This window comes from Watersipora subatra, chromosome 4 (genome assembly GCF_963576615.1).
Source record: "Watersipora subatra chromosome 4, tzWatSuba1.1, whole genome shotgun sequence".
Taxonomy (NCBI): Eukaryota; Metazoa; Bryozoa; class Gymnolaemata; order Cheilostomatida; family Watersiporidae; genus Watersipora; species Watersipora subatra.
Window position 1 is genome coordinate 42,322,194 of NC_088711.1, and position 25,945 is coordinate 42,348,138.

Genomic DNA, 25,945 nt, shown 5'->3' on the forward strand with positions numbered 1-25,945 from the left:
TCAGGATGTGAGATTGCATTGCGGCTGAGTTGCAACCTTCAACAGTTTTTACTGAATATGGTCATATGAACTCATCTCATATCTAAACCATGTCATTTGTGATAGATTTTCTTGTTATGCTTATTTCTCAGGTAGGTAAGCATCAAATATAAATTGGTGCGTTCGAAGGCGTGCCAATTTAGTTACATCAAGTTGAAAAGTCTTTGTAGTATTTAAGTGACGCACAATTTTTACTTGCGTCACTAGCATCAAACGCTTTACTGTGAACGTTTTTATTAAAGCCTTTGGTATTTTAACTTTCTGATCGCAGATTTATCGAATATATGATGTAATTCCGGTGCAGCAAACGTGTCAAAGTTAGTCGGCTAGCATTGCATTGGTTAAGGCTGGGTTAGCTTACCGTTTTGTTAACAATATATTAAGTTTGTTTACTATTCAAAAATATATTCATCACTCAGTAAGTAATCTAATCATTAACCTATACATCATTGAACATTTTTATGTTTGAAATTTGGTGCCGACGCTAGTAAGTATGGTGTTGTCCAGGATTTCTTTCATTTCTGATCAGCAAGCCCACAGCTCGCGTGTCGTTTTTCAACACAAATTGCTACACTGCTTTCATGACAAAAATCCATGAAAGCTTCTTTGAGGGCAACTATTCTTAATTTTTAAGAGGTTGATCTACGATAACCAGGCAGTTTTAAAACCATTTATATTTTTTGGCGATCTGGCACAAGGCATGGAGCATTTGCGAATGAAGTTTGGGCCAAAAATGTAGAAATGCATAGCCTTTACAATGACTAATAAAAAAACTATAACAACTCTATGGACAAAACTCTCACTTAGTGTATTAGTTTTATTTTCATCATTCAATGTCTACTGTAACTTGAACTTCATCTATCAGGAATGAGTGCATACAAAAGGTGATTTTTGAAGTGCATTCTTTAATTGCATATTTCATTATAGAATTCAACTTGGATTCACCTTGATTTATAAACCATTCAATAGAGGTCTACAGTTGGATAATATACGGTATTAGAACAAACTGTTCCGGTGTTAATTTCAATGCATGCTGAATTTTTGTTTAATATAGCGGTCATCATATCATGCTTTAATTTTACATCGGAAAATGTTGGCAAACAGCTGATGGAGTTTTTTATGACCATTTGTGTTTCAGTAATATTTTTCCCATTTTTTTATTTCTGTAAATTGATTTTGGACATAATCTACAATCATTAAGTGATGTGCCTCATATGCCAATTCAGTCAGTAAATGCAGATGAACATGTTACCTAGCCAATTAAATGTGTCGACTATTACTATGGCAGTGAGGTGCTTGAGTTAATGTGAAAGAGACCTGGTATTTAATGAGAAATCAAAATTCTTAGCTGCTAGCTGGCATTGTAGCGATCTCCACTGTTTTTTACTTCTGTGCCTAACTTGCTTTAACAATTAATTAAAAATTTCTTGCAAAGCTACAAAATTATTGTGCAAGTATTTTAGAGTATTGTGATACTTATTTTAGGTGATCATCTAATTCTGATCACAAAATTCTTATTTTATTGTTAGGACACTCTAAGATAAATTCTTGCATTATCCTTCCTACCGTTTTCAATCTTTTTAAGACATTTCAACATCATGTTTAACCTTTGTATACTTTTCCTATTAAAACAGGCTATCATTTTAACTTTAATTCACTCCGGTATTCACCCTTATCATTGACATAGCTGATAACCTTGATCATTTAAGGTGATGGAGATATCAAACTTTATGATTTTTTTCAAATGTAAGCAATATTTGTGTATGTACCAATGTGTGCAGTAGAATGTGCTCTTTTAGAATGTATACATTTTGTTGACTAAAAACAATGCAAACTCCAAAAAAAGACATTTTTGCTGCGACATTGTAATAAAAATTTCATTAAAAATCTGCAGGAATGCATTTCTGATGAATTATATTTATACAATAAATTGGTTGATAGTGGTAAGCTGGAAAGTCTGTAGACCAAGTGAAAGATCACCATGCGGTCTATTCAATGGTAATGTTTACTTTCAGGTTTCAGAGATAGCAGTATAGTCTTTTAGCACAAATTGTTCCTTGGAGATTATAAGACTTGAGTTCAAACTAACATACATGTAGTTAGTAATATCAATTCGCTCTTCTTTACCAGCTTAGAAAATCACACAATCTTCCAACCTAACACCCATATTGTAGCATAAGTTGTTGGCGAATAATTTTTTCTTCTTTGACAATTGGAGAAACCTATGTTATGGAGCCTTACAGTGCCTCGCGATCCATGTTCTCAAACCAAGTTGTTGAACTTGGATTGTTGTTCAAAGAACTCTGGCTGGGTTTTTGATGAACACAATTTGTGTTTACAACTCGAGTTATATTTACAAACTCGAGTTTGTAAAAATTAAGTGCAATATACTGGTAATACAGTAGCATAACTGTAGATGTGGTTATATTAACAATGGTACACTGACAGGCACCCGTTAGCTAATAGAAATTAAACTATTTATATATGTCCTGTAAAACTAGAATGTATGGCGGATTAGAGTGTCCCGGGTTTGCAACCCGAGTTGATAAACCGAGATATATTTAAAAACTCGAGTCAGATCATTGCCAACTCGGAAACAGTAACTCGGGTTTTTCAACTTGCTTTCGAGCAGATGTTCTCGGTTTGCAGAAGCCAAGTTCTTCAAAGTTGGTTAATAACTAGTGCCTTGTAAACTTGAGTTCCTGGTAGAAGCAATAAGTTTTAGTTTTACAGTACATACATATATAGTTTAATTTCTATTAGCTAACAGGTGCCTGTCAGTGTACCATTGTTGAAACCAGATCTACGGTTATGCTACCGTAATAGCAGTATATTACACCTTATTTTTACAGACTCGAGTTAGTAAATATAACTCGGTTTATCAACTCGGGTTGCTAATTCGGGGCACTGTAAGGTGCCATACTATCCAAAATTGTGTTGTCATTGAAATTATCAAAAATATCAAAACACTAGTTCGCCTATACGGTTGATATATTGAAACTGAGTGAAGAGCAGACTACTTAGGTAGTTCATTGCGGGGCAAGTCATTACTTATTACTCATTACACTGCATATAAATTGGCTTGCATTAATTGTAGTTCTAGCCCTCATTTGTAATAATAAGGAAAAGAATCAGATTACCAAAAAAGTCTACAAAATAGTAAAATCAAACCTTTAATATGAAGTTAACTTGTTTCAATGTTTTTTTCTATGCTGAAACAAATATTTTTATCAAAATACATTGTATGTTAATCAATTCCTTACAGAGTCTAAAAGTGGCAAAAGATATTTTAAGTTATTGCAAAACATTAAAACGAAAACGTTCCACAGAATTATGCAAAAATTAAATATAACAGCTTAAACTATATTCAAAACTAATTATAGTAATAATCAGTAAAAAGGAGGTTTTTTGTTGCCTTAGTCTAGACACAGACGAATGAACAGTATGTAGGCTTGGCAATGTTTAAAGTCTATGGTAAAGAGAGTGACAGATATCTGTGGCATAACTCAACCTACTTGAGATGTAATTTTAATCAACTTCGCTTATACTTTACTATTATTTTTCTCTTTTCTTTTTAATTGGTACAAAACTGTTGTTTCGAGTCATTTTAGACAATCCATATCCGAAATAATTTTTCATGTGAAGACAAATATTTGCTCAAAGTTTTTGTTCCATGTCACAAAATTTGTATGTAGAGGTAAAAAAAAAGTCGAGGCTTGCAGGCGTACAGAAAGGCTGAGGAAGTTTATAATATTTTTGAGTTGCTATAGAATAAGCCCAAACATTGTGAAAGCTATTTATGTATAGAATATAGATATACATGTAGAATAGATAAATAGAAACCTATTTATGTATAGGATATAGATATAGAATAGATAAATAGAAAGCCATTTACGTATAAGATATAGAATAGATAAATTGAAATCTATTTATGTATAAGATGTAGAATAGATAAATTGAAATCTATTTATTTCTGTATAGAATAATTTTGCTTCTGTAATATCAAAGATTGAGGGTGCTTAAAAATAATTGTCATGGTTGACTTGATACACCTGCATTTATATGAATACTTTTGTATCAACATTTGAATCCTGTGGTTTGTAGGTTGTATTCTTTGGTGGAGGTTACGTCTTTTTTCTGAAAGGATTGTTCAAAGACTATGAGGTAGGGAATGTTCCAAGTGGTACGTTACTAAGTACGTTCAACATATCATCATTTTCATTAGATAACATAATAACATTATAATTTCATTTCGTGTATAGGGCCTACAACAGTTGCAGACACTAACATTCCCAAAATAACCTAGTTTTGTGCTCGAGTCAGTGTAGAGCCAATGTTTGTAGCCTGCATTTGTGTAGAAGTTATTTCTTGTAAAGAACTCGTGCGTGAATAGAGATTCTGTATTAGTCTAAAAGTTGTGAATGTTGAGATCATCTATGAGAAGTCAAATTTGTGGAGATATTCTGTGTGATCTTAGATGTCATGATGCGCATAACACCCACGTGTCGGATCAAAATTATTATTAGTTTGTGGGCAAGTTTAGAATCTTTCGCGACTTTTTGCATCTTCGGTTGTATCGTTGGCTAAAGATGTATGCATTCAGACAGCATCTTGCTTTCAAAAAATTTTTATGTTTTGAAAACTTGATAATAATGATTTTCATGTGATGTTTTTCCTGATTTAGTCACAGGTTGTGTCCTAATGTAAGGAGTTGTATTATCGTTTCCAAATTGAGAAATGTTAAGAGAGTACGTAGTTTATCTGTCCCAAAACTGTACTAGATGCCTATCAATCTTTCAATACATCAGATAAAATTTCAATGAATACTTAACGCTTCACCAAAACTAATCTGCAGCATCGATGTTCCAAGTTTCTCTAAGCATTAGTTTTGTGAGTAAGTAGGGCTAAAAGGCTGTAAAGGCTGAAAAGTTAGTTTGAAAGTAAAAATTAAAAAGAAAGCTTAAAACAGATGAAAATGTGTAAATTTCGTGTAGCCTAAAGCAGATTTTGTGTCGCTAATAGTGATTATCTAGAGTATTAAGGAGTGTTTTGTCTTTCAGTTTGTAAAAGAAGTAGAGTGACTTACAGAGCGTTTTACTGCAATATATGCTCCAACTTACGAGAGTTCAGCACTCTAGCATGTAAATTTGTATGTAGAGGCCTCGTATAGTAGGAAACATTAAAAAATTAGTCCGTAACTAAAAGCGGTGGCGATTTAAATGCATAAAACTTTCATCTTAAAGAAAAAACAAATTTCCTTTTAAAGAAGAAATATTATAAAACCTTTGCATTTGCTTCGAGGGAAAGTTAAGACTGACTTATTTGAAACAAAGATTGCCATGCGGGATGTGAAATGTGAAAATTAAACCATACTTTATTGTTAGTAACACGGATTCGGTAACGTAAACAAATGTTTCACAGCACATAAATATTATGACAAAAACATTATTACACATTGATTATTACATCAATAAATTTGTTGCTAAACTTGCTGGCAGTTTTTTTATTTATGTAGTCTCATCCAATTTCATTTATGTAACTGTTTTACTCTAATTTAACTAAAAACAATATTAAGTGTAGATAGAATTTAATATTTTCTGTTGTCTCAACATATCTCTTACATTTGTGTATTTTTATATCTTTTCAGGTGCATCATTTTATTGTCTTGCTCGTCTTCTCTCTCACATTTGCTCTCTCCTGCACCATGTTTGAGTTAATCATCTTCGAGATTATCGGATTTCTGGATGCAAGGTTAGTTAAGTGTTTAACAAATCCCTATCGTTCTGACGATGGGGCATCGGAGGTTCAGTTCGTCGCTGTATTGACGTTCCTTAATTTCGTCGATGCACAATTGCGTTGTTGAATCTTCGATATCTCATCACCTAGTAGAGACTTAGTTTAAAGTTGTAGACAGATATTTCTGCTTGTGTGCATAACTCGTAGGCTGCCTTGGTGGTAACGCCTTCATCAGACCTTTTCTATATATTTATTCAAGAACGGTGATGAAATCTTTTATTCATTGTACAATCTGTCAGGTTTTAACAGTTCGTTGTGTAAAATCTGTATCGACACTTTAAAGCCCGGCCTTGTACATAAAATACAAGCAAGTTCCATAATCCTAGACTGTATTAACAACATTTCATCGATTGTGAATGTACTTAGTACTGCCCTTTCCGAACTGAATATTATTTTGAATCTTCAAGCTTGTAGAATTCAATGAAATGACAGAAATAAAATAGAGGGAATGTTTTTCATTCTCTTAAAAAGTGAAGTTTTAGAGGTAACTGAAGAAACGTAATGACTGTAGTACGTCTGATAGAGTGTGTATATTCGTTATGGATAGAAAAAGAAACAGGTCTAGTGTAAAGCTCTTGTTGCTGAAGAGAACCTTTTAGCTATGTCCATTCTTGAGCCTTCAATCAGTGTGTTATTACAAACTAATGGCTTGTCAGCAGCCATTTCACATTTCTTGATGAGTTTGAAATGCTCTCTCAGTATTTTGGCAATATCTCGAGAACTTGTATCCCGACCTAGTTGAAACTTTGGAATTGTAATCAAAATATATCAAGCACAAAGCAAAATAAATTCTGTAATCAAACCTCAACAGGAAGGGAGGGAAAAACAAAGTGAAACTACACACTGCCGAGTTTTTTTGGGATAGGATCAATGGGAAGACAACTTCTTGAATTATTTTGGTCCCAGGCTTTAAAGTACTTAGTAAACTGACTATTTTTGACCGAGTATTTCAATTTTACTTAAGTAACAATGTTGGTGTATGTCTGATTACTCATCAATACCTGGCTACACACTAACGAAATACATTAGTTTATACATACATGTATTTGCTGTGACTGCACACCGATGCTACTAAACAATGGGGTGTATTGCCAAGTAGATTGACCACTAAGAATTATCCTCAGTCATGTGAAGCCCATGACGTCCTGTACCGTTACTGAAGCATTTTTAAGATATTTGTATTTTAACATTTATCAACGGTTTTTGATAGCAGTAGCATTTGTGCAGTTATTTTCATTGCTATATTTTTTAAAGACAATAAATGCTATACGTCAATGATGGAAGCAGCCAAGTACAAAAATATAAAAAATAAAGGATTTTAACATGTTTAATTATCGAAATGACCATCTGAAACGTTTTATAAACAGTTCTACCTCGTGGTAGCAGCTTTCACAAGCTTTCACAGCTTTCACATATATGCTACAAGAGAGAGTATTTTTATCTACATCTAAATTATCATTTGTGTGAATCTTTGCTGTCATCATTTTTTGAAAGCCAGTATTGGATGCAACCAGTTTGCATTGGAAATGAATAAAATCGAATCTAGATCATTATAATCCACCATTTCAGCCAATCGCAGCTGCGTCGGTTTTGTTTCTACCAATGTAGACCAACGTGTTTATTTCAAAACCATGCATCGCAAAAGCGTTTGCAATGCAACAGAAGCATTTTGTTGATGTCTGTAGCCATTCAACCCAATGGTTCATCTCAAAGTGTATTGAATCCGACTTCATTTCATATTTTAATTTTTAATGTAAAACAAACGCACTTAGCTATTATATGTCCGTTCAGTTCTTGTTATTGTTATCAGAAAGCTATTAGCATTGTGACACGGACCGCTCAAGTTTACCCTTACTAGCAGATTCTTAGCTAAACTACTAGTTCTAGGAACATATATTACTCAGCACCGGTCATTTTAAAACTACGAGTGTGAAAGACAGAAATTTCTCATTGTGACTGTCAGGCGTTGTGATTGGATGCACATTAACTCGGGTTTCATCATCGTCACATTAACATCATTATAGTTGCTACTGGTTTTAGATACCACAACTTTGTATTTTTATTGTGACTGAACAAAATCGACATGTGATCGTCGAAATAGCTCCTTGATAATAATCAACCTGCTTCATAAACTACACACAAAGACTAGTGGCATACATCACGTCTGTATGACCTTGAGCATGTGGCGTTTGAGGGGTGCTAGACAGATTGCAGCATGCTAGGATCTTATAACTTGACTCCATATCATTTTGCTCTTACCTGGCATGATGATTGGCTCCTGCTTATCTGCTAGAGGGTCATATAACAACTGTAATTGTCTATAACGGGCTGGCTACTTGAGCTGATGTTTTGGGATATCAATATTTTACAAATGATGTCTTGAAAATGTGTTAGCAGCTGCAAGGGTCAAGATTGAAGCATATCTATGCCAATGATTTCATGTCATTTTATATAAAATCAACATTTCACATATCAGTTTTACATATCATTTCACATTTCACAAATCATTATAATCGCTGCCCTGGTTGTATGATGGCCAATATGGCTACATGCTCAAGGTTACTGTTTAGCGCAGATAAAAATAGGAGGTTTTGCACATGTAATTTCCTTAATATTTAAATGAGTTTGATGAAAAAAAAGAAACTTTCAACTTTTGCCGACTTTTGAACTGTTGCAGCAGTGATATTTTATTGTTCGTATATTAATAGACAGCCGGCCCCGATAGATATAAATCTTTAGCAATACTAGTCCAAAGAATTAGGTGGAGTGTCTGCGAACCTTTAATTACACCCATGGTAAGATTTGTTTTCAAGACGATTATTAGGCAATAAAAATTAATTACCCATTTGGCAACTCATAGTTGGCATTTATTTTTTAGTTAGTGAAGTAGATAGTCGCCTATGTAACTATTGCAACTGTAACTACTATTTATTTGAATTAAAGTTGCCTGCCCCTAAAACCTTTTCTCGCAAATGTTTAAGCTTTGCTGCTGCTACGTATAATTTTATAATATATATATATATATATAATATACATTAGCAAACATTGCATGACCAGTCATCAAAAAAAATCTGTGAAGCTGCTCGGAGTTTGATAATTATGTGAGTAACAGCTGACACCCTACAGAGAGCATCGAAAACTTTTCTAGTCATGTTTTGTGAGCAGTATGTCCTTCAGTTATGGAGCTGTACCATATACTCTTTGCTTTGTTAATTGTAGTTATCGGCTGTTACAATGGAAAATAACTCTCTATGCCATGCTCTCCATTGTTATCGTTGTCATTCCTTTCTCCATTGGCTACTTTGTCATGGCCCACTTCAAACTCGGTGAGACACTTGAGAATATTTTCCTTGGATGTAACCATGGTTGTGTGGTATGGTTTAGAAACCCACAAGGTTAGATAATGCGCTTGGTGCAAAGCATATCCCAGTATCCCAGTAATATGAGTTACGTGTCATGACTCATGAACAGAAAGTTTGTTTTGTATTTTTCACCTTTAGTGGTATTAGCAGTGAGTATTGCACTGTTGATGTCAGCACTAGTTATCTTGTTACGGCCAGGTGTAATACAACTGAAGAAAATGTCATTTTAATTAATCAACTAGGTAATTTGTATTAAGGATTCTGAAATCATACCACTGATTGCGTTAGTCCTTCCATTACCACAGTTGCATTGAATACTATTATTCAGATATATGTTATTATAAGATACAAGTAATGTTTTCATTACTTATCATTTACATTCAAGGTCCTGTTAGTTCATGGCTAGGTGCTACAGACTGTTAATATTATGGTGTTAAACATTTTATGTAAAATAATTTTACACTAATACACAATTATTTTTATTGTCATCAAATGGTGGGTCGAAACTCGTAGTTGGTTTTTGAGCCTTGACCAATAATACATGCACATTTTAGTCAGTTGCAAGAAAATTTATACTTCGACTAACTTGAAATTTGGTGATTCTCTATCAAAGACTTTACTCAACTGCGTGGTGTTAACAGATTGTTTTGCCTGAACATAGCCCCGCAGGACCATGTTTTAAAAAAGATTAGAAACATATCTGGATAATAGCATCAAAATAAAACTCCATTAATAGTGCCCGAAGCAATTTTTAGTTCACTTAAACCAATCAAGTTACCATCGAACCATAAAGAAATTGTCAGAGGAATAGAAGGCACTCAAAAACTTGATGGAGTTATCCTAGTAACTGTAATCAATGGAAATACTTGTGTAGTTTGATGTCTTCTTATGGATGCTATCCTGTAACCCTTAGTACCCAAATGGAGGGTGATGCGGGCAGCTGCTGCTTTTCTTCTGTGGATTGGTTTTCTGCTGCTTTTCTGGAAGCTAGGAGATCCCTTCCCTATACACAGCCCTAAGCATGGTATGCTTTCACAGTACTGGATTTGTCCTACTTTGATCTTTTCTTTTATGATACTAAAAATTGTTGGAGTTGTCCCATTTTGCACATTTTAAAAGTAATGCGAAAGCGCTCTCTGCTCATAGAAATTTGTTTCTGTTAATCCTTCAATGGAAACATTGTTCCTGTATCTTAACTATTCATCATCAACATATGGAGTATTTAGTCACTCACAGTTTTGCTCACTGTTGTAGGTATTTTGAGCATAGAGCAATGCATCGGTAGAGTTGGGGTTATAGGTGTAACCTTGATGGCATTGCTTTCAGGATTTGGTGCGGTTAACTGTCCATACACATATATGTCCTACTTTGTTCGGTAAGTCCTGCAATATATATCAGTATACATAGTTGGTTATCTTACGTTTGTGTTCAAAAAGCAATTCTACAACTAAACATAAATGAGATATAGTAAAGCTTAAAGACCTTTACACCACTCCTTACTATAATAAGAGTCGTATTCATCTATCTGAAGCAATGCTAAGAGTGTTAGGGAAAAATTGCCTCGCACATGAATCGAATTAGATAGTATGCTTGGTGGACTGACACGCCAACCACTGCGCCATTCTGCCACCTTGCCATTTTTGGAATAATTATGCGTATACTTGTTACATATGATGATCTTTCATGGCTCACGGGACTGCCAGCATACTAAAAGTAAATAATAAATGGAGTTATTGTTTAAACTGAAAATTATCTTGAAAGCTAAATTTTTCTTCACTACAAATCGTTATCGTTCAAACAAAAACACTGACGAATGACACCGAGAAATAGATTTGCAGTGATAAAAAATTTGACTATACTGGTAAGTTTTATTCTACATATACCATATGTGGAGGTGGTTTGTATGTTACATGTGTTGCAAGTATGCAGTCTGTAATTTGTATGTGGTATACACCATATAGCTGTGACTGATACTTGTCTCACCAATCACACGATGCTACCAAACGCTCTTTAGATAAATACAGAAATCATTAATTTCCAATGTGTAGATAGATTGCATGTGTCATTTTTTTATTATAATAAGAGCTGTGTTTGTTCTTCGGAAGCTACGCTCTTATTATCAGAAAAAATTGGATCGCACGGGAATCAAACTACGGTATTGCGTTTCGCAGACAGGCAAGCTATCAACTGTGTCACGATACCAACTGTGGCACTCCGACCACCCTTCGAATCAATGCTCTCTCATCGCGCATATGGTAGCCAGCATACTAGTTTGTATAAACTTTCATCATGTTGTAGAAATGTGTCGGACTCTGATATTGATGCATTAGAGAGGAGACTACTCCAAACTACAGATCAAATACTCCTGAAAAAAAAGCGGTAAGTCCTGTCTCACACTACCCTATATCTCTTTCGCTACCACAAGTCCTGCAGTACGGCTCGGCAAAGTGTTTGCGTATGGCTAAGAGCCCGTGATGCAGCTCTAGTAAGCTTCGTACAAAGCATTTCTGATTAGTGATTAGCTAATTAATTACTCGTATCTGAAATTAAACGAAAGAAAAAGATTTTCTGCATGCCTTGATCTAATAGAAACTATGTTTACAACTTGTTTACACTGAACGTAGTTTCGTTTTACAAAAACTTTATTTTTCATTGTAGTTTTTAACAATGATCGGTCATGTCAGACGCATTACATCTACAAAGGTTTTTGTCTAATTTTAGGTTTATAGACTTTGGATGATTTTTATTGGTCAATAGTACTACTGAAAGTAATTATTTTCATTATTTTTATTTTTAGCAATAATAAAAATGCTATAAGCTGTAATAATACTAATAAATTGTCTGGCTCGGACATGTTCACGACTGTATCATAAATGGCAGAAAAAATGTGCAAGCTCATTCTGCAACACTTTTATAGCAATTTTATGGTATCAGCTGATGTGAAATTTTAGGCTGAATAATTTGGTTTAAAAACATTTTTTATAGACCTTGTGGTTCAAAAGTGTCTGTGTATTTTATTTCCTCAATTAGTTGAAATATAATATTAAGCGAACATAAAGATATAGGTATAATATGGATTATATTAAACAAAATAAATGAAAGCTTATTTCCTACTCGTTAAGGCAAGATGAGGCCTACATGTGCAGTAGCACTGCAGCTAGTCGAGGCGACAGCTTATAGTTATGACAACTTTTATGTGGTCCTGTTAAATGTTCGGTTTTACCGAATATGTATTTTTGTCCCGGTACAGTAATTGATTTGGTAGCGAAAGAAATAAGGCACCGCCTCGCGACAGCGTCTTTAGCATTGGGGAATTGTATGCCTATTGAGGTATCACTATGAGCTCTGACCTGGGATCTTTGTAAATATTGTTTTAGGCTACGATAGTTGATGGCTTGTCGTAAAACAATACAAGAAATACTAAAAATTTTCTACTGGCGTGATTTGGTAGTCATCCTGAGAAAAGAGTGATTGATTACTGCGTTGGTTGCATATTGTTGAATGCAGCATTCATAGGATAACTCCAAGTGGATAACTGGTTAAAACTTATGGCATAGCCAGAATCACAGTAATGGTATGCATCTCTCTTGTAGTATAGCCATGGCTGAGCGTGAGCAATCAGGTGTTAGCAGCAGGCCAGGATTCTGGGGCTATTTCAACAACCCGATGAGTAGTCGAGCAATGGGTATCCTTCAGTTTTCAGTCTTCAGTTATATGGGTTGGGGCATCAGAGAGGGCATCCTTATGTTTTGTTAGTAATTTGGGTTGAAGAAGGGACTCTCACTTGCTTCCCGTGACTTGGTTTGGGAACCGGAGATAGATAGATATGAGCTATTATCACTGGTCAAGGCCATTCAAAGCAAATCAGACAATGAGACAAAAAATAAAATAGAGTGAAGAATATTAAAGTAAAATATGTGTTCTGGAAGAAAAAGCTCTTTTTGCATAACTCTGTTTTATAATGTAGATTGGCAAGGTGTTGGTGTTTGATATAAGGTGTAGTAGATTGTCTCGGAAAGTAAGAATGTAATGGATGGTCAGGTAGATTGGAAATGTGATTTGAGTATTTCAGACAGCAATTATCTAATAACACGGTTCATCAGCATTGAGAGTATTTAGATTATGAACATAACTGACCATATCATATCAGGTAGCCCAACTCTAAAACATGATGTTTGAGAGCATTTTAATTTTCTTTATCAGTCTTCGATACAAAGAGATATCAGTTTGGACAGCATATGACAGAATGGACAATATACTCTGGTAAAAGATTGATGGGGATAGCCTTTTGGTGTTTAACCTTTTGACTATCATGTGTTGTTTCAGTGACTTGAGCTTGAAATGGCAGAGAGTGGGCTCTCATGCGTTTATTTATATGTGAGCAGCTCTATGAATAAGACTCAATAGGCAAGTGTGTAGAATGCAAGTGTAACATGTTATTATACATTATTGCTAATGCATATTGTAACACTAACTCTAATAGAGTTATGCACACTCTGACTATACACACTATCACAATGACTATTTGTGCACTTGCATTCGGGCACAAATGTAACTTATAGACTGTATGTTACATTTATGCCCAAGATGGAATGAGAGAAACATCTATTACAAAGTGTGAACAACTCTACATGTGCTAGTCTTTCATAATTTTTATTTATAGCTTTTATAATCGACAGGAGAACAAGTTACATGAACTAAATCTTTTATCTATAAATTTGTTTTAGCATGTAATGAGATGAGTTTTCACCTTTGTGTTTATTATTACGAATAACTAGTATTTGTCTGCCTTGTTGGTTATTTCATGACTAGTAGGTTTTGTACATTAATAACTCACTTCAGTAATGACGTGTTGGATCTACGCATAGCATTCCATAGTTTCTCTCTAGGTTCAATTAGTTCGGTTTGAGGTCTGCTGTGGTAATTAGGGGCAATCTATGACACTGCTGCCGGTGCATCTATGACACTGCTGCCAGTACATCCATGACACTGCTGCCAGTGCATCTATGACACTGCTGCCCATGAATCTATGACACTGCTGCCGGTGCATCCATGACTCGGCTGCCAGTGCATCTATGGCACTGCTGCCGGTGCATCTATGACACTGCTGCTGGTGCATCCTTAGAGTCACAATCAAGCTATTTTTCCAGCAGAGGCAAGCACTAGAACATAAAAATTCATGGACCAATCAGAAGCGCAAATGAGCACAGGGTGATGAGCATAACTAGGGCAAACACAGAGCCAAAGTTCGTTTGTTTCCACTTGGGTATTTAGTTGTAAAACAACAGTTTATAGACTAACTCAAAAAGTTCCTTAGCTATCCATAGATCTTTCACAGTTGAAACAGGATGTCCAGGCCACGGAGGAGGTAAGCCGGCAACTCTTCCTTGAGCTGGTGGACCTCAAGCACACAGAGGTATGTGTACTTCATAGACCTAGTTTTTAGTCATATGACCTGTTAGGCATTGGAATATTTGCTCAGTTGGCTCTTTGACAGTGAGGAAAGGAACTGAGTGTGCTAAAGTGTACTTTTATATAACAAATTGTTTTAGATCAGCAGCATTTTTTTAATTAAATTCTACTACCTAGCCAAGTTTTTCAGTGAAAAAATTGTTTTAAATGTAAGCCAAATCATTTTACCAATTTCCCTCAGTGCAATTCGAGTGTTGCATTGAATGCATAGTGAGACAAATGTCACATTGAAGTACCATGTACAGGCGGTAGTAAACAATCTATTTGCTTTTTGTCATTTCCTTAATTTGTTTAAAAAATTTACCAGTCATGAGATGAGTATTGCTTCAAAAATCATATTTAATGCGATAGTAAACAATCTACTACCGCATTAAATATGACTGTTGCGGTATATTGAACAACAATATACCGCAACAATCATATTGTTGCGGTATATTTTGTGGTATATTTTTTTAAACTACAAAAAAAGTAAAACCTGCGGTTTACTTGATAGGGCTATATGTTTGAGGACGTTGCTATATGTCATACCATTTATTTTATTTAGTTGACTAACTGTTGCCCTTTTTGGTTTTAAGATTTATATATGACAACGTAAAAAACTTTTCTGTTTGAAATGAAATTACAGGTATGTAGCCTGACTAACAATCTCAAAGCTTGTAGCTAAGAAGGTTATGACCCCTACTCTACTAGTGGGCTTATTTTATCTTCTAAAAATGTTTAATTCTGCTCAAACTTCCCTTATGCAAATATGTCTGTCTTTTCTTAAATCCTTGGTATGTTCAGTTACTGATAAATCAAATACTGGAAAAGTCAAAGGAAAAGAGAGGTTCATTGTGCTCACTGTCGGCACTACTACTGTTGGCACTACTACTGTCGGCACTACTACTGTCGGCACTACTACTGTCGGCACTACTACTGTCGGCACTACTACTGTCGGCACTACTACTGTCGGCACTACTACTGTCGGCACTACTACTGTCGGCACTACTACTGTCGGCACTACTACTGTCGGCACTACTACTGTCGGCACTACTACTGTCGGCACTACTACTGTCGGCACTACTACTGTCGGCACTACTACTGTCGGCACTACTACTGTCGGCACTACTACTGTCGGCACTACTACTGTCGGCACTACTACTGTCGGCACTACTACTGTCGGCACTACTACTGTCGGCACTACTACTGTCGGCACTACTACTGTCGGCACTACTACTGTCGGCACTACTACTGTCGGCACTACTACTGTCGGCACTACTACTGTCGGCACTACTACTGTCGGCACTACTACTGTCGGCACTACTACTGTCGGCACTACTACTGTCGGCACTACTACTGTCGGCACTACTACTGTCGGCACTACTACTGTCGGCACTACTACTGTCGGCACTACTACTGTCGGCACTACTACTGTCGGCACTACTACTGTCGGCACTACTACTGTTCGCACTACTACTGTTGGCACTACTACTGTTGGCACTACTACTGTTCGCACTACTACTGTCGGCACTACTACTGTCGGCACTACTACTGTCGGCACTACTACTGTTCCTGTATCGTATTAAGAGAAACCTGTTACCTGTTTTCTGAATTCTCACCGAATGATGTTTTAGTAAACCTTAGCGACTGCTCGGTGATAGTTTCTCCAGCATATGGCAGGCATTATTAGATGAAAATCAATCGATGTCTTCGTTCATTTTAAATACCATTTAAGGAAAGAGCAGACAAATATTGCTGTATTTTGTTATATGTTGTTCAAACCATTTTAAAAAAATTGCTTGCATCGAGTGGTCAGTGAAGAGATCACAAATGTTCCTATTATTGATTGCTAAAGATGAACTTGCATGAAATGTTAGTAGATTTTATTGGAAAGTATTGGTATTTTTCTATCATTTGTGATTGTTTTTCATGTTTGAGGTGATCTGACTGCCAGGACTTTTCTAGATTGAAATTGACAAAACTTAATCCCGGCTAAAATGCTCAAATCAAGCGAATGTGCGATTATGACGTCTATAGTTACAAAGAGACCAACAGAATAGAGACGCATAATGCTGCAACACAATAGCTGATGTAAACTAGTGACAGCATACCGCACGTGTCTGAAAATGATAGAAAAATAGGCTACCAATACTTTCTGATAAAATCTAGTAAAATTTTGTGTAAGTAAATTTTAAACCTCAAGGGTCAGACCCTTAGAACAATAACGATTGGTCTCATAACAATTATATGGAGCAGACATGAGCCAATAGTTGATCCATAGATTACCAGCTAGGAATAGTAAACCTTGCTACCCTGTTACTGTTAGTAGATTACATACTTAGTAGTTAGTATGACAGCTCTGATTACCTAGTTCTAAGATTGGTTAAGTATTTGGAAGTTGGGCATTCCTTTTGGGTTCCCATATCAGAACTGATTACTCGTGGAGTCAACCTGTTCTGTTGGTTTAACACTCTGATTATACAATTGGGATGCTTGACTTATATTTGCTAATCAAAAAATTGCTGGTGTTTCAGGCACGAATCCAGTTTTCAAAGACATTTAAAGGCAAATATTACAACTTCCTTGGATACTTCTTCTCGTTTTACTGTATAGGAAAGATAGGGATGGTAAGTGCAGCAATCTACCATAGTAATAGTTCCAGTAATAGTAGTAGTAATAATAATAGTAGTAGTAGTAGTAGTAGTAGTAATAGTAGTAGTAGTAGTAATAGTAGTAGTAGTAATAGTAGTAGTAGTTATAGTAATATTAGTAGTAGTGATAGTAGTAGTAGTAGTAGTAGTAATAGTATTAGTAGTAGTAATAATAGTAGTAGTAATAGTATTAGTAGTTATAGTAATATTAGTAGTAGTGATAGTAGTAGTAGTAGTAGTAGTAATAGTATTAGTAGTAGTAGTAATAGTAGTAGTAATAGTATTAGTAGTTATAGTAGTAGTAATAGTAGTAGTAATAGTAGTAGTGATAATAATAGTAGTAGTAATAGTAGTAGTAGTTATAGTAATATTAGTAGTAGTGATAGTAGTATTAATAGTAGTAGTAATAGTATTAGTAGTAGTAATAATAGTAGTAGTAATAGTAGTAGTAGTTATAGTAATATTAGTAGTAGTGATAGTAGTAGTAGTAATAGTATTAGTAGTAGTAGTAATAGTAGTAGTAATAGTATTAGTAGTTATAGTAGTAGTAATAGTAGTAGTAATAGTAGTAGTGATAATAATAGTAGTAGTAATAGTAGTAGTAGTTATAGTAATATTAGTAGTAGTGATAGTAGTAGTAATAGTAGTAGTAATAGTATTAGTAGTAGTAATAATAGTAGTGATAATAATAGTAGTAGTAATAGTAGTAGTAGTTATAGTAATATTAGTAGTAGTGATAGTAGTAGTAATAGTAGTAGTAATAGTATTAGTAGTAGTAATAATAGTAGTGATAATAATAGTAGTAATAATAATATTAGTAGTTATAGTAGTAGTAATAGTAGTAGTAATAGTAGTAGTGATAATAATAGTAGTAGTAATAGTAGTAGTAGTTATAGTAATATTAGTAGTAGTGATAGTAGTAGTAATAGTAGTAGTAATAGTATTAGTAGTAGTAATAATAGTAGTTGTAGTAATAGTAGTAGTAGTAATAGTAGTGGTGATAATAGTAGTAATAGTATTAGTAGTAGTAGCAAGGTAGTAGCAGTAATAGTAGTGGTAGTAATATTAATAATGATACATTTATATCTATTACGTCATTCTACTAGGTAAATTCAAAATCTTGTCATTTTATTCACCGTTTTTTGCTGTATGAATGTTGTAGCAAGCTTTCATAGCGAGTAGCTTTTTACATTTACTTCAAAGCTTGTATTACACTGTTAAATGCGAGCAGTCTTAAACTCTCTGTGCTTTTATAGTTAATACCCAGAAAACAAATACATATCATCAAATCAATGATATAGTAAATGTGTTAGTTATGTAGTCTTCCTACGTGTGGAAAGGGCTTTTTATATCTGTGTGTGGCGTTGTAAAAATATCTATTTTACACAACGATGAAATTGGTGATAGTTTAGACACCTTCTCAGCTCTAATACAATATAATTGATATTTAGTAACATTCTCAAGGACTCTAACTAGACATTACCCAGAATTATCCTTACATTCTTTTTTGTTTACATGACCTTTTTGTATCTTCTGCACTGCATCAGGCTATATTGAGAATCATTGGTAGTTCATTGAAATATATTGATATATTGAGACTCGATGCTTGTAATTGCAGGCTTCTATAAACATAATATTTGACAGAGTTGGGAAAACGGATCCCATCACGAAGACAATAGAAATTGCTGTCAATTATCTTGGCATTCGGTTTGACGTAAGTTTTACTCTTGCATTGTACATGCGTGCGCTTAACATGAGTGTATGTAATACTCACGTATATCTCAGTATCATACCTTTTGTTTTTTAGCTTTCCAGTTCTTGTTCTCTTCCTCACTGAATGTCAAATTTATTGAATTTTATGGAATTGCTTAAAAGCAGTTCTCTTCTCCCAGATTGTCACAATATTTGTCTATGTGATTATTTTTTTATGGTGTTCTTCAATTCTCAGTTTCATTTAATAGCCTTAAAAATTTACAACAGTACAGTGTACTGTTGTAAATTTTTAATGTACATGTACAGTTGATGTACATGGTACAGTTATTTGTACCTGTACATTAACTGGTTTGGTGTTCTGAATAGTTCTAAAATGGATAACTACCGATGTTGTTTGGCCTTGTCATCTTTAGACGGTGCATCAAATGATTGGCTGCTGTGTAAATGTTGGTAATAGAGAATTGTCTCATCTTGTCAACTCTAGGCTTGTAGATAGTTCTTGAAGTTAACATCTTGAAGTTATCCATCCCTTGCTGAGCCTACAATACAGCAAAATTATGCATTGATGGCCTGTCAGACAATTGAAAATATTCTCTGGATAGCGCCCACAAGGATATTTTTAGTTTTAAATGTATCAGTGAAAGGAATGTGTTCTGTCACTGGCGTTAGTAGCAACCAGCAACCAGCAACCAGCAACCATCAACCGTGGTCAGTGGTTGGCAGGTCAAAGAGAGTATTGTAGTATTTCAGTCACATGGTTTCCTAACACATTCATACTTCCAATATAGAATATAGGAAATACGAATGTATTGCCCTTGTAAATTTACTCTCTTCATTATACATGTATCTATGAATAGTTCTATTGTTTGACTACTCCTTAGGTATTCCAAAATAGAGATTTTTGGATAAGTGGGGGTTTTTTATATTCATTATATATACCATTCTTTAATCAGTATCCAATACGCATCGGGACTTCTCCTTTCTCGAACCTAACATCAAAGTAGCGACACTTATTAATGTTACATACATAAATCCTTCAGTGTTGAACAGAGGTTTGACAGTGTTGACAAGTTTAACAAGTGTCCGTTAGTTCACCCTTTGACACACTTCCTCACTGCCAGTTGCTGATAGATATGAACTCTATCATCATTGGTTAACCCTTTGGATGCAAATATACACGAACTAGATTAATTCTTTTTGAATTTAAAACAGGGAAGGGTCAATTTAGCTACAAAAACCAAAATTTCGGCTCGCTCATTATTAGAATGGAATCGGCAGGATGTAACATATATGTAACATTGGGGTTTGGGGTCACAATTGCTTTTATTTACAATAAATTAAACATAAAGTGTAAAATATTCTGAATGTAAGTTGTTGCCAAATGTAGGCTTACTAAATGTATAATATCAATTGCCAAAGCTTTGGGCCACAATAAAACCATTATTTAGTGTGGTACTCCAGAAAATAGTTGCGATCTCCAACAACACAGCCTGACATTACATTGAGCACATACGTTTGTTGTCAGGTTAGACTGGCGCAGCTTGCCCCTCCCTCACTTTTCAACTCTGTGTGGCCAATGAGAGTAGCCTACCATCAAAGCAAATATCCAAACCTGTTTCCGATCGCATTTGACATGTTTTTTTCTTCTGCGGTGCTTCATCTAGAGAAGTTCGTGGGCGCCCAGGTTTGGACGCATCAATATTTATGAGTGCTGCTGCTACTGCTGCCTGAAACCGTCTTCTCGTCATCCTTTTTTTTCCGAAGCTCCCACCAGTCTATAGTCTCTTTTGTACATGCACCATGTGTTGATGAGGCAAATCATCAGCATATGCCAGAACATATAGGTGTACCAGCGTTTGGATCGAGAAGCGAAGCGATATCGGGCAAGAAATCCATCCAACAGATCCACATCACCCATGTGTCTATTATAGTCATTGATGACAGCCGGTTGCGGAACAATGACGCTTACTTTGTTTTTCTTGTCCCATCTCTTCGCTTCCCCAATAGGCTCAACTCCAGTTTGGCTAGAGAGCAAAGTTACAGCTTTATTGTCTTACCAGCAGACGGCAGATATGTTGCTGACCTCTTCAACACTGTGATCATAGCTTCCGCGGCCGAGTTTTTTGAGTGCTTTTTTGTCTTTCAGTTTGCACCCATGAAGCCGATTTGATCGCACTGTACCGGTGTACAGCATCTCTCGTTTAGCTTTCTGATTAGAGGAAGACTAGTGAACAGGTTGTCAGCATAAATTTTATATCGACAATTTTGTTTGGGAGTAGAAGTGAGCTTCAGGATAACGTCAGCCCCCTGTCCCAACTCGGTTCTTTGGCTTCACCTCTGGTATACACGTCAAAGTCATAAAGAATGAGCATGACTTCATCAGCATCGCTATCCTCTTCCAAAATATCATTGGCATTGCTCTCATCACAGTTGACCATGTCTATTATATTCTGTACACATACTAGCCTGGGTCGCTGGTTGCTATCACTGCCACTTGCAGAGGTCATTGTCACTATAATTGAGAATGTATGGTGACTGACAGAACAGTTTTATGCATACAAGTAAATATAATAGTGAGCCTATGGCTCTATCATACCTTGACTACATAGCGAATAATAATCAATATATTAAGTAGCATAGTCTTTCAAGCCCATTGTTACACCGGTGTATCAGGTAGTTTTAAAACTAATATTTTTTACCAAATTTTATTTTTTATAACATAAACACTTAATGTCATGACCAGAAAGGCATGCAGAGAAAGTTAAACAAGAAATTAGTTACTCACCTGATCTATTATCTCTGTAGAAAGCAGAAATTTTAGTCCTTGTTTTCATTTCATCAAAAAATGGTAGAGGTAGCCATTTTGATAATCACATGATGGTCACATGATGCTTCTGCAGCCAATCAGATCTTATTATTTCTTGTTACACATGTTTAAGTTTGGGTTAATAGTATTCCCAAGCCAATGAAATCATTTTATTATGAGTTTAGAAAAGAATTATGGTGATGTAACAGGGGTGTAACATGGGGCTACAATGGGTTAATGCTGTTTAAAACAACTTAGATCATGAGAAAAAAAACTAAAACAATAAAATAAATTTTTTATAAAATAAAACAAATTAGCCCAATGAAATGACTGATTGTTACAGGTTGTTTTCTGGTCGCAGCAGATATCATTTTGGCTTATTGGAATCATGGTGATCACCTCAATTCGTGGTCTTCTTATTACTCTCACTAAGGTATGCTTATTATTATTATTATTCTATCACATTCCATTGGTATATTGCTTTTTTTTTCTTTTCATATCCTCTCAGCCACATTGCAGTAGTACTGGAGACTTGTTAGGCACCCTGTTGACTGAGACTCATGTTGAATTATTGCAGTTCTTCTACGCTCTGGCGAGTAGACGCTCATCCAATGTTATAGTACTTGCCCTCGCTCAACTAATGGTACGTTGGTACACTGTCATCATAGTTATGTTGACCCCTAGGCTACAAGAGCTACATTTAAACGCTACTGTTATGCCAAGATTTGAGCGAGGTTTTTAACCTCCTGGCTGTATGTTTTATCTAGAAAATTGATTTTGTTGACAGCTTTTAGTTTGTACTCAATATTATCAGCTGTCTTGATCTGCAGCAGAAACAACTCACATGGACAATCATTACATATGCTTGATCTACAGTCAAACCTGGACTTACAATTTTCTAAAGTTTTTGAATTTTCCAAGACCAATGTAAGTCTATGTATATAAATCTCAGTCAGTCGGTCTTTCCAGCTATAGCTGGTTAGTATCTAGCAATGACGAATCCGTATGGCAGAAGATTTGACCTCGGAACCTCCCGTTCATCAGACGATAAACTAACCTATTGAGCTGCAGTGGAGTTATTGGGCGATATCAGCCGTTATCTGGGTTAAAATAACTCTAACACTATAACTCTAAACTTAACATAGCACTCGGTGTTAAGGTACAATGTCGCTAAAGCTTGCTCTCAAGGCTCTTATTAGTAAATTTACTAGCTTGCTCAAATTAGCCATTGGCAATGTGCTAGGCTAATGGCAAGTGGCAGGCAACTACATTACCTGCCATTGTTTATGAGCTGTTTTTAATACTTTTATACTCGGCTAGTGTGAGCATATATTTCACTCTGCACTTGTAATAAGTTTCAACGCTCGACATTTGGAGTTTCTCAAAGCATGGAAGTTATGTAAGTGAAAGCAAAAAGGCTTGTAAAAATTAAAAAGAAAACGTGAAAAAGCTAAAATTGATAAAATGGTCTGCCGAGTTCATTTAACCTTCACCTAGTTTAAGTTGGAGTAAGTTAATGGACTGTGTAGTTATAATCGTTTCTATCTTTGGACTTGCACATTTCCTCGCCTACACTTGTGTTCAGCTGTCTATTGGGTAGAGTAACAATATAGAACTATTTTTGTTAGTAATACGTTACATCTCTCTTTGTAAAGTATTAGTTTTATTCCTCTGTTATTATCTGCACATTTATCAAGGAATTATTGTAGGTTCTTAGATGAGGGCGTATTAAATCTATTACAATGCATTTTAATAAAAATATTTGCTTCAACATGCAATGGTTATGGCATACAAAGCAGTTCTCCAAACGAATTAAATTTGAATATAAATGTTTGGCTTTATATTGTGTGAGCCTTTTTTTCTCCTATGCATTACCAAAATTCTTTAAAGCAGTTCGATGATATTCAAAACCTGCTTTTTTGCCTTCTTTATTCTAACAGATCAATGTCATGAATTGACCTAATTGGATTGTTTATTCTAATAGATCGGTGTCATGAATTGACCTATTTAGATTCTTTATTCTAATACATGTAGATCAATGTCATGAATTGACCTATTTCGGTTCTTTATTTTAATAGATCAGATGTCATGAATTGACCTATTTGGATTGTTTATTCTAATAGATCGATGTCATGAATTGACCTATTTGGATTGTTTATTCTAATAGATCGATGTCATGAATTGACCTATTTGGATTGTTTATTCTAATAGCTCGGTGTCATGAATTGACCTATTTAGATTCTTTATTCTAATACATGTAGATCGATGTCATGAATTGACCTATTTCGGTTCTTTATTTTAATAGATCAGATGTCATGAATTGACCTATTTGGATTGTTTATTCTAATAGATCGATGTCATGAATTGACCTATTTGGATTGTTTATTCTAATAGATCGATGTCATGAATTGACCTATTTGGATTGTTTATTCTAATAGATCGATGTCATGAATTGACCTATTTGGATTGTTCATTCTAATAGATCGATGTCATGAATTGATCTATTTGGATTGTTTATTCTAATAGATCGATGTCATGAATTGACCTATTTGGATTGTTTATTCTATTAGATCGATGTCATGAATTGACCTATATGGATTCTTTGCTAACCTCCTCTGTTACTATTTTAGGGCATGTATTTTGTATCATCAGTACTACTAATGAGGATGAATATGCCTCTAAAATATAGGTAAGCTTTTCTTCTTATCTCTGACTTACAATCTCTACTGGTTCCCTGTTTCCAGCCTCTGAATAGCTGTTGTCCATAAGACATCTTTCTTGGGAATAGTCTTCCTACTTGCTTGTAACTTTTCTTAATTCTCCTTTGTACACTTTTTTTACTTAATATCTTTTTTATTTCCCTCTTAGAATCTTTCTTCCCCTCCCTCCTATAATTTTGCTTCACCTTTCTGTTTTGAACTCTTCACCTCTCTGCTATGATCTCTCTTCACCTCTGCTACAAACTTTTGTCCCTTATCTCTTAGCATCTCAATTAACGTATATTCTATAATATTTTTCCACTCACCTCCTATAATTTCTCTTCACCTACCTTCTGCTATATCTTTTTCCTACTCTTTATTGTCTTTCTGTGCCTGTTTCTTGTTATATGTACCCTGGCAGTCCGCTGCACCATGAGAGATCGTCATGCTAAGCTGCATGTCGGAGTTCAAATCCTGTATTGTGTGATCTTTTTCTCAACGTTCAAACATGGCTTCATTGTGGCTTCGGGGCTTGTTTGTATTTGTGACAATCTAAATAAAAAACGGCATACTTTGTACAAATATAAAATGTTTCGTACTTTTTCCAATATTGATTGTCAATATTCATGATGCGGGTTGTTGCCGATTTTGCAGTGAAGATATTATGGTTTGTTGTATTGCATTAATTTTCATAAACTTCAAAGTTCTGGCATCAGACAAATTCCCGTTTAGCTGAGTACCACAGTGTTTATACCTTTTCAAAGACTTGTCCACAATTTTTCATGTTGGTAATTCCTTCTTCTGCTTTGCCTCTATTGCTGGACATATTTTCATTCAGATGTGTCTGGCATCGAAAGCAATATAAACAGGTCTGTCTGTTTGCAGGACTATTATAACAGAGGTGCTTGGAGATCTCCAGTTCAGCTTCTATCACAGATGGTTTGATGTGATATTCTTCATTTCTGCCTTGTCAAGCATATTCTTCCTTTTTATAGCTCATAAATCGGCTCCAGAGAAGTCCTATTCCGCCTACGATTGACAGCGGGCGTCTCAGGATCTTCCCCTTCTTATAGGTCTATCCGCGCATTTACTCTCATTTATGCAATGTGTTTAAGATTGCATGGTGCCGTTCTGTCTGCGCTCACCACCAGGATCATTCATTGTTCCTATCTTAGCGAATTTGCAATATGACAACTGAGCAATGACAAATGCAAATGAACAAATGCCTAAATAGATTTAGGTGTTTTATTTCAAGCTTGTTAGTGTGAACCCGAGAGTTTACGTGATTTTCATGCGTAACAACAGAACCAAGTGTATGACAATATGTGCTGAAAATGTATTAAACAACCTTAGGCCAACAGTAATAACCCTGTTTATTACATTTATATTATTTATTGTTGAAGGTCAAATTTGAAGGTTTTTACTTTA

General features: G+C 35.1%; 1 protein-coding gene across 2 annotated transcripts; it reads left to right on the forward strand.

The window, feature by feature from the left end:
* LOC137395296 (Golgi pH regulator-like) lies at positions 1-25,945 on the forward strand. 2 transcript variants are annotated; one of them, XM_068082184.1, is made up of 15 exons: positions 1-131; positions 4,144-4,203; positions 5,687-5,790; positions 9,055-9,161; positions 10,111-10,221; positions 10,452-10,572; positions 11,496-11,576; positions 12,791-12,882; positions 14,525-14,613; positions 17,183-17,275; positions 18,918-19,013; positions 22,162-22,251; positions 22,396-22,461; positions 24,449-24,507; positions 25,403-25,945. In XM_068082184.1, the coding sequence occupies exons 1-15, from the start codon at positions 90-92 to the stop codon at positions 25,554-25,556; spliced, it is 1,365 nt and encodes a 454-aa protein (XP_067938285.1). In that variant the 5' UTR covers positions 1-89; the 3' UTR covers positions 25,557-25,945. The 2 variants fall into 2 exon arrangements, with proteins under 2 accessions (XP_067938285.1, XP_067938286.1); XM_068082185.1 differs by having other exon boundaries at positions 8-135.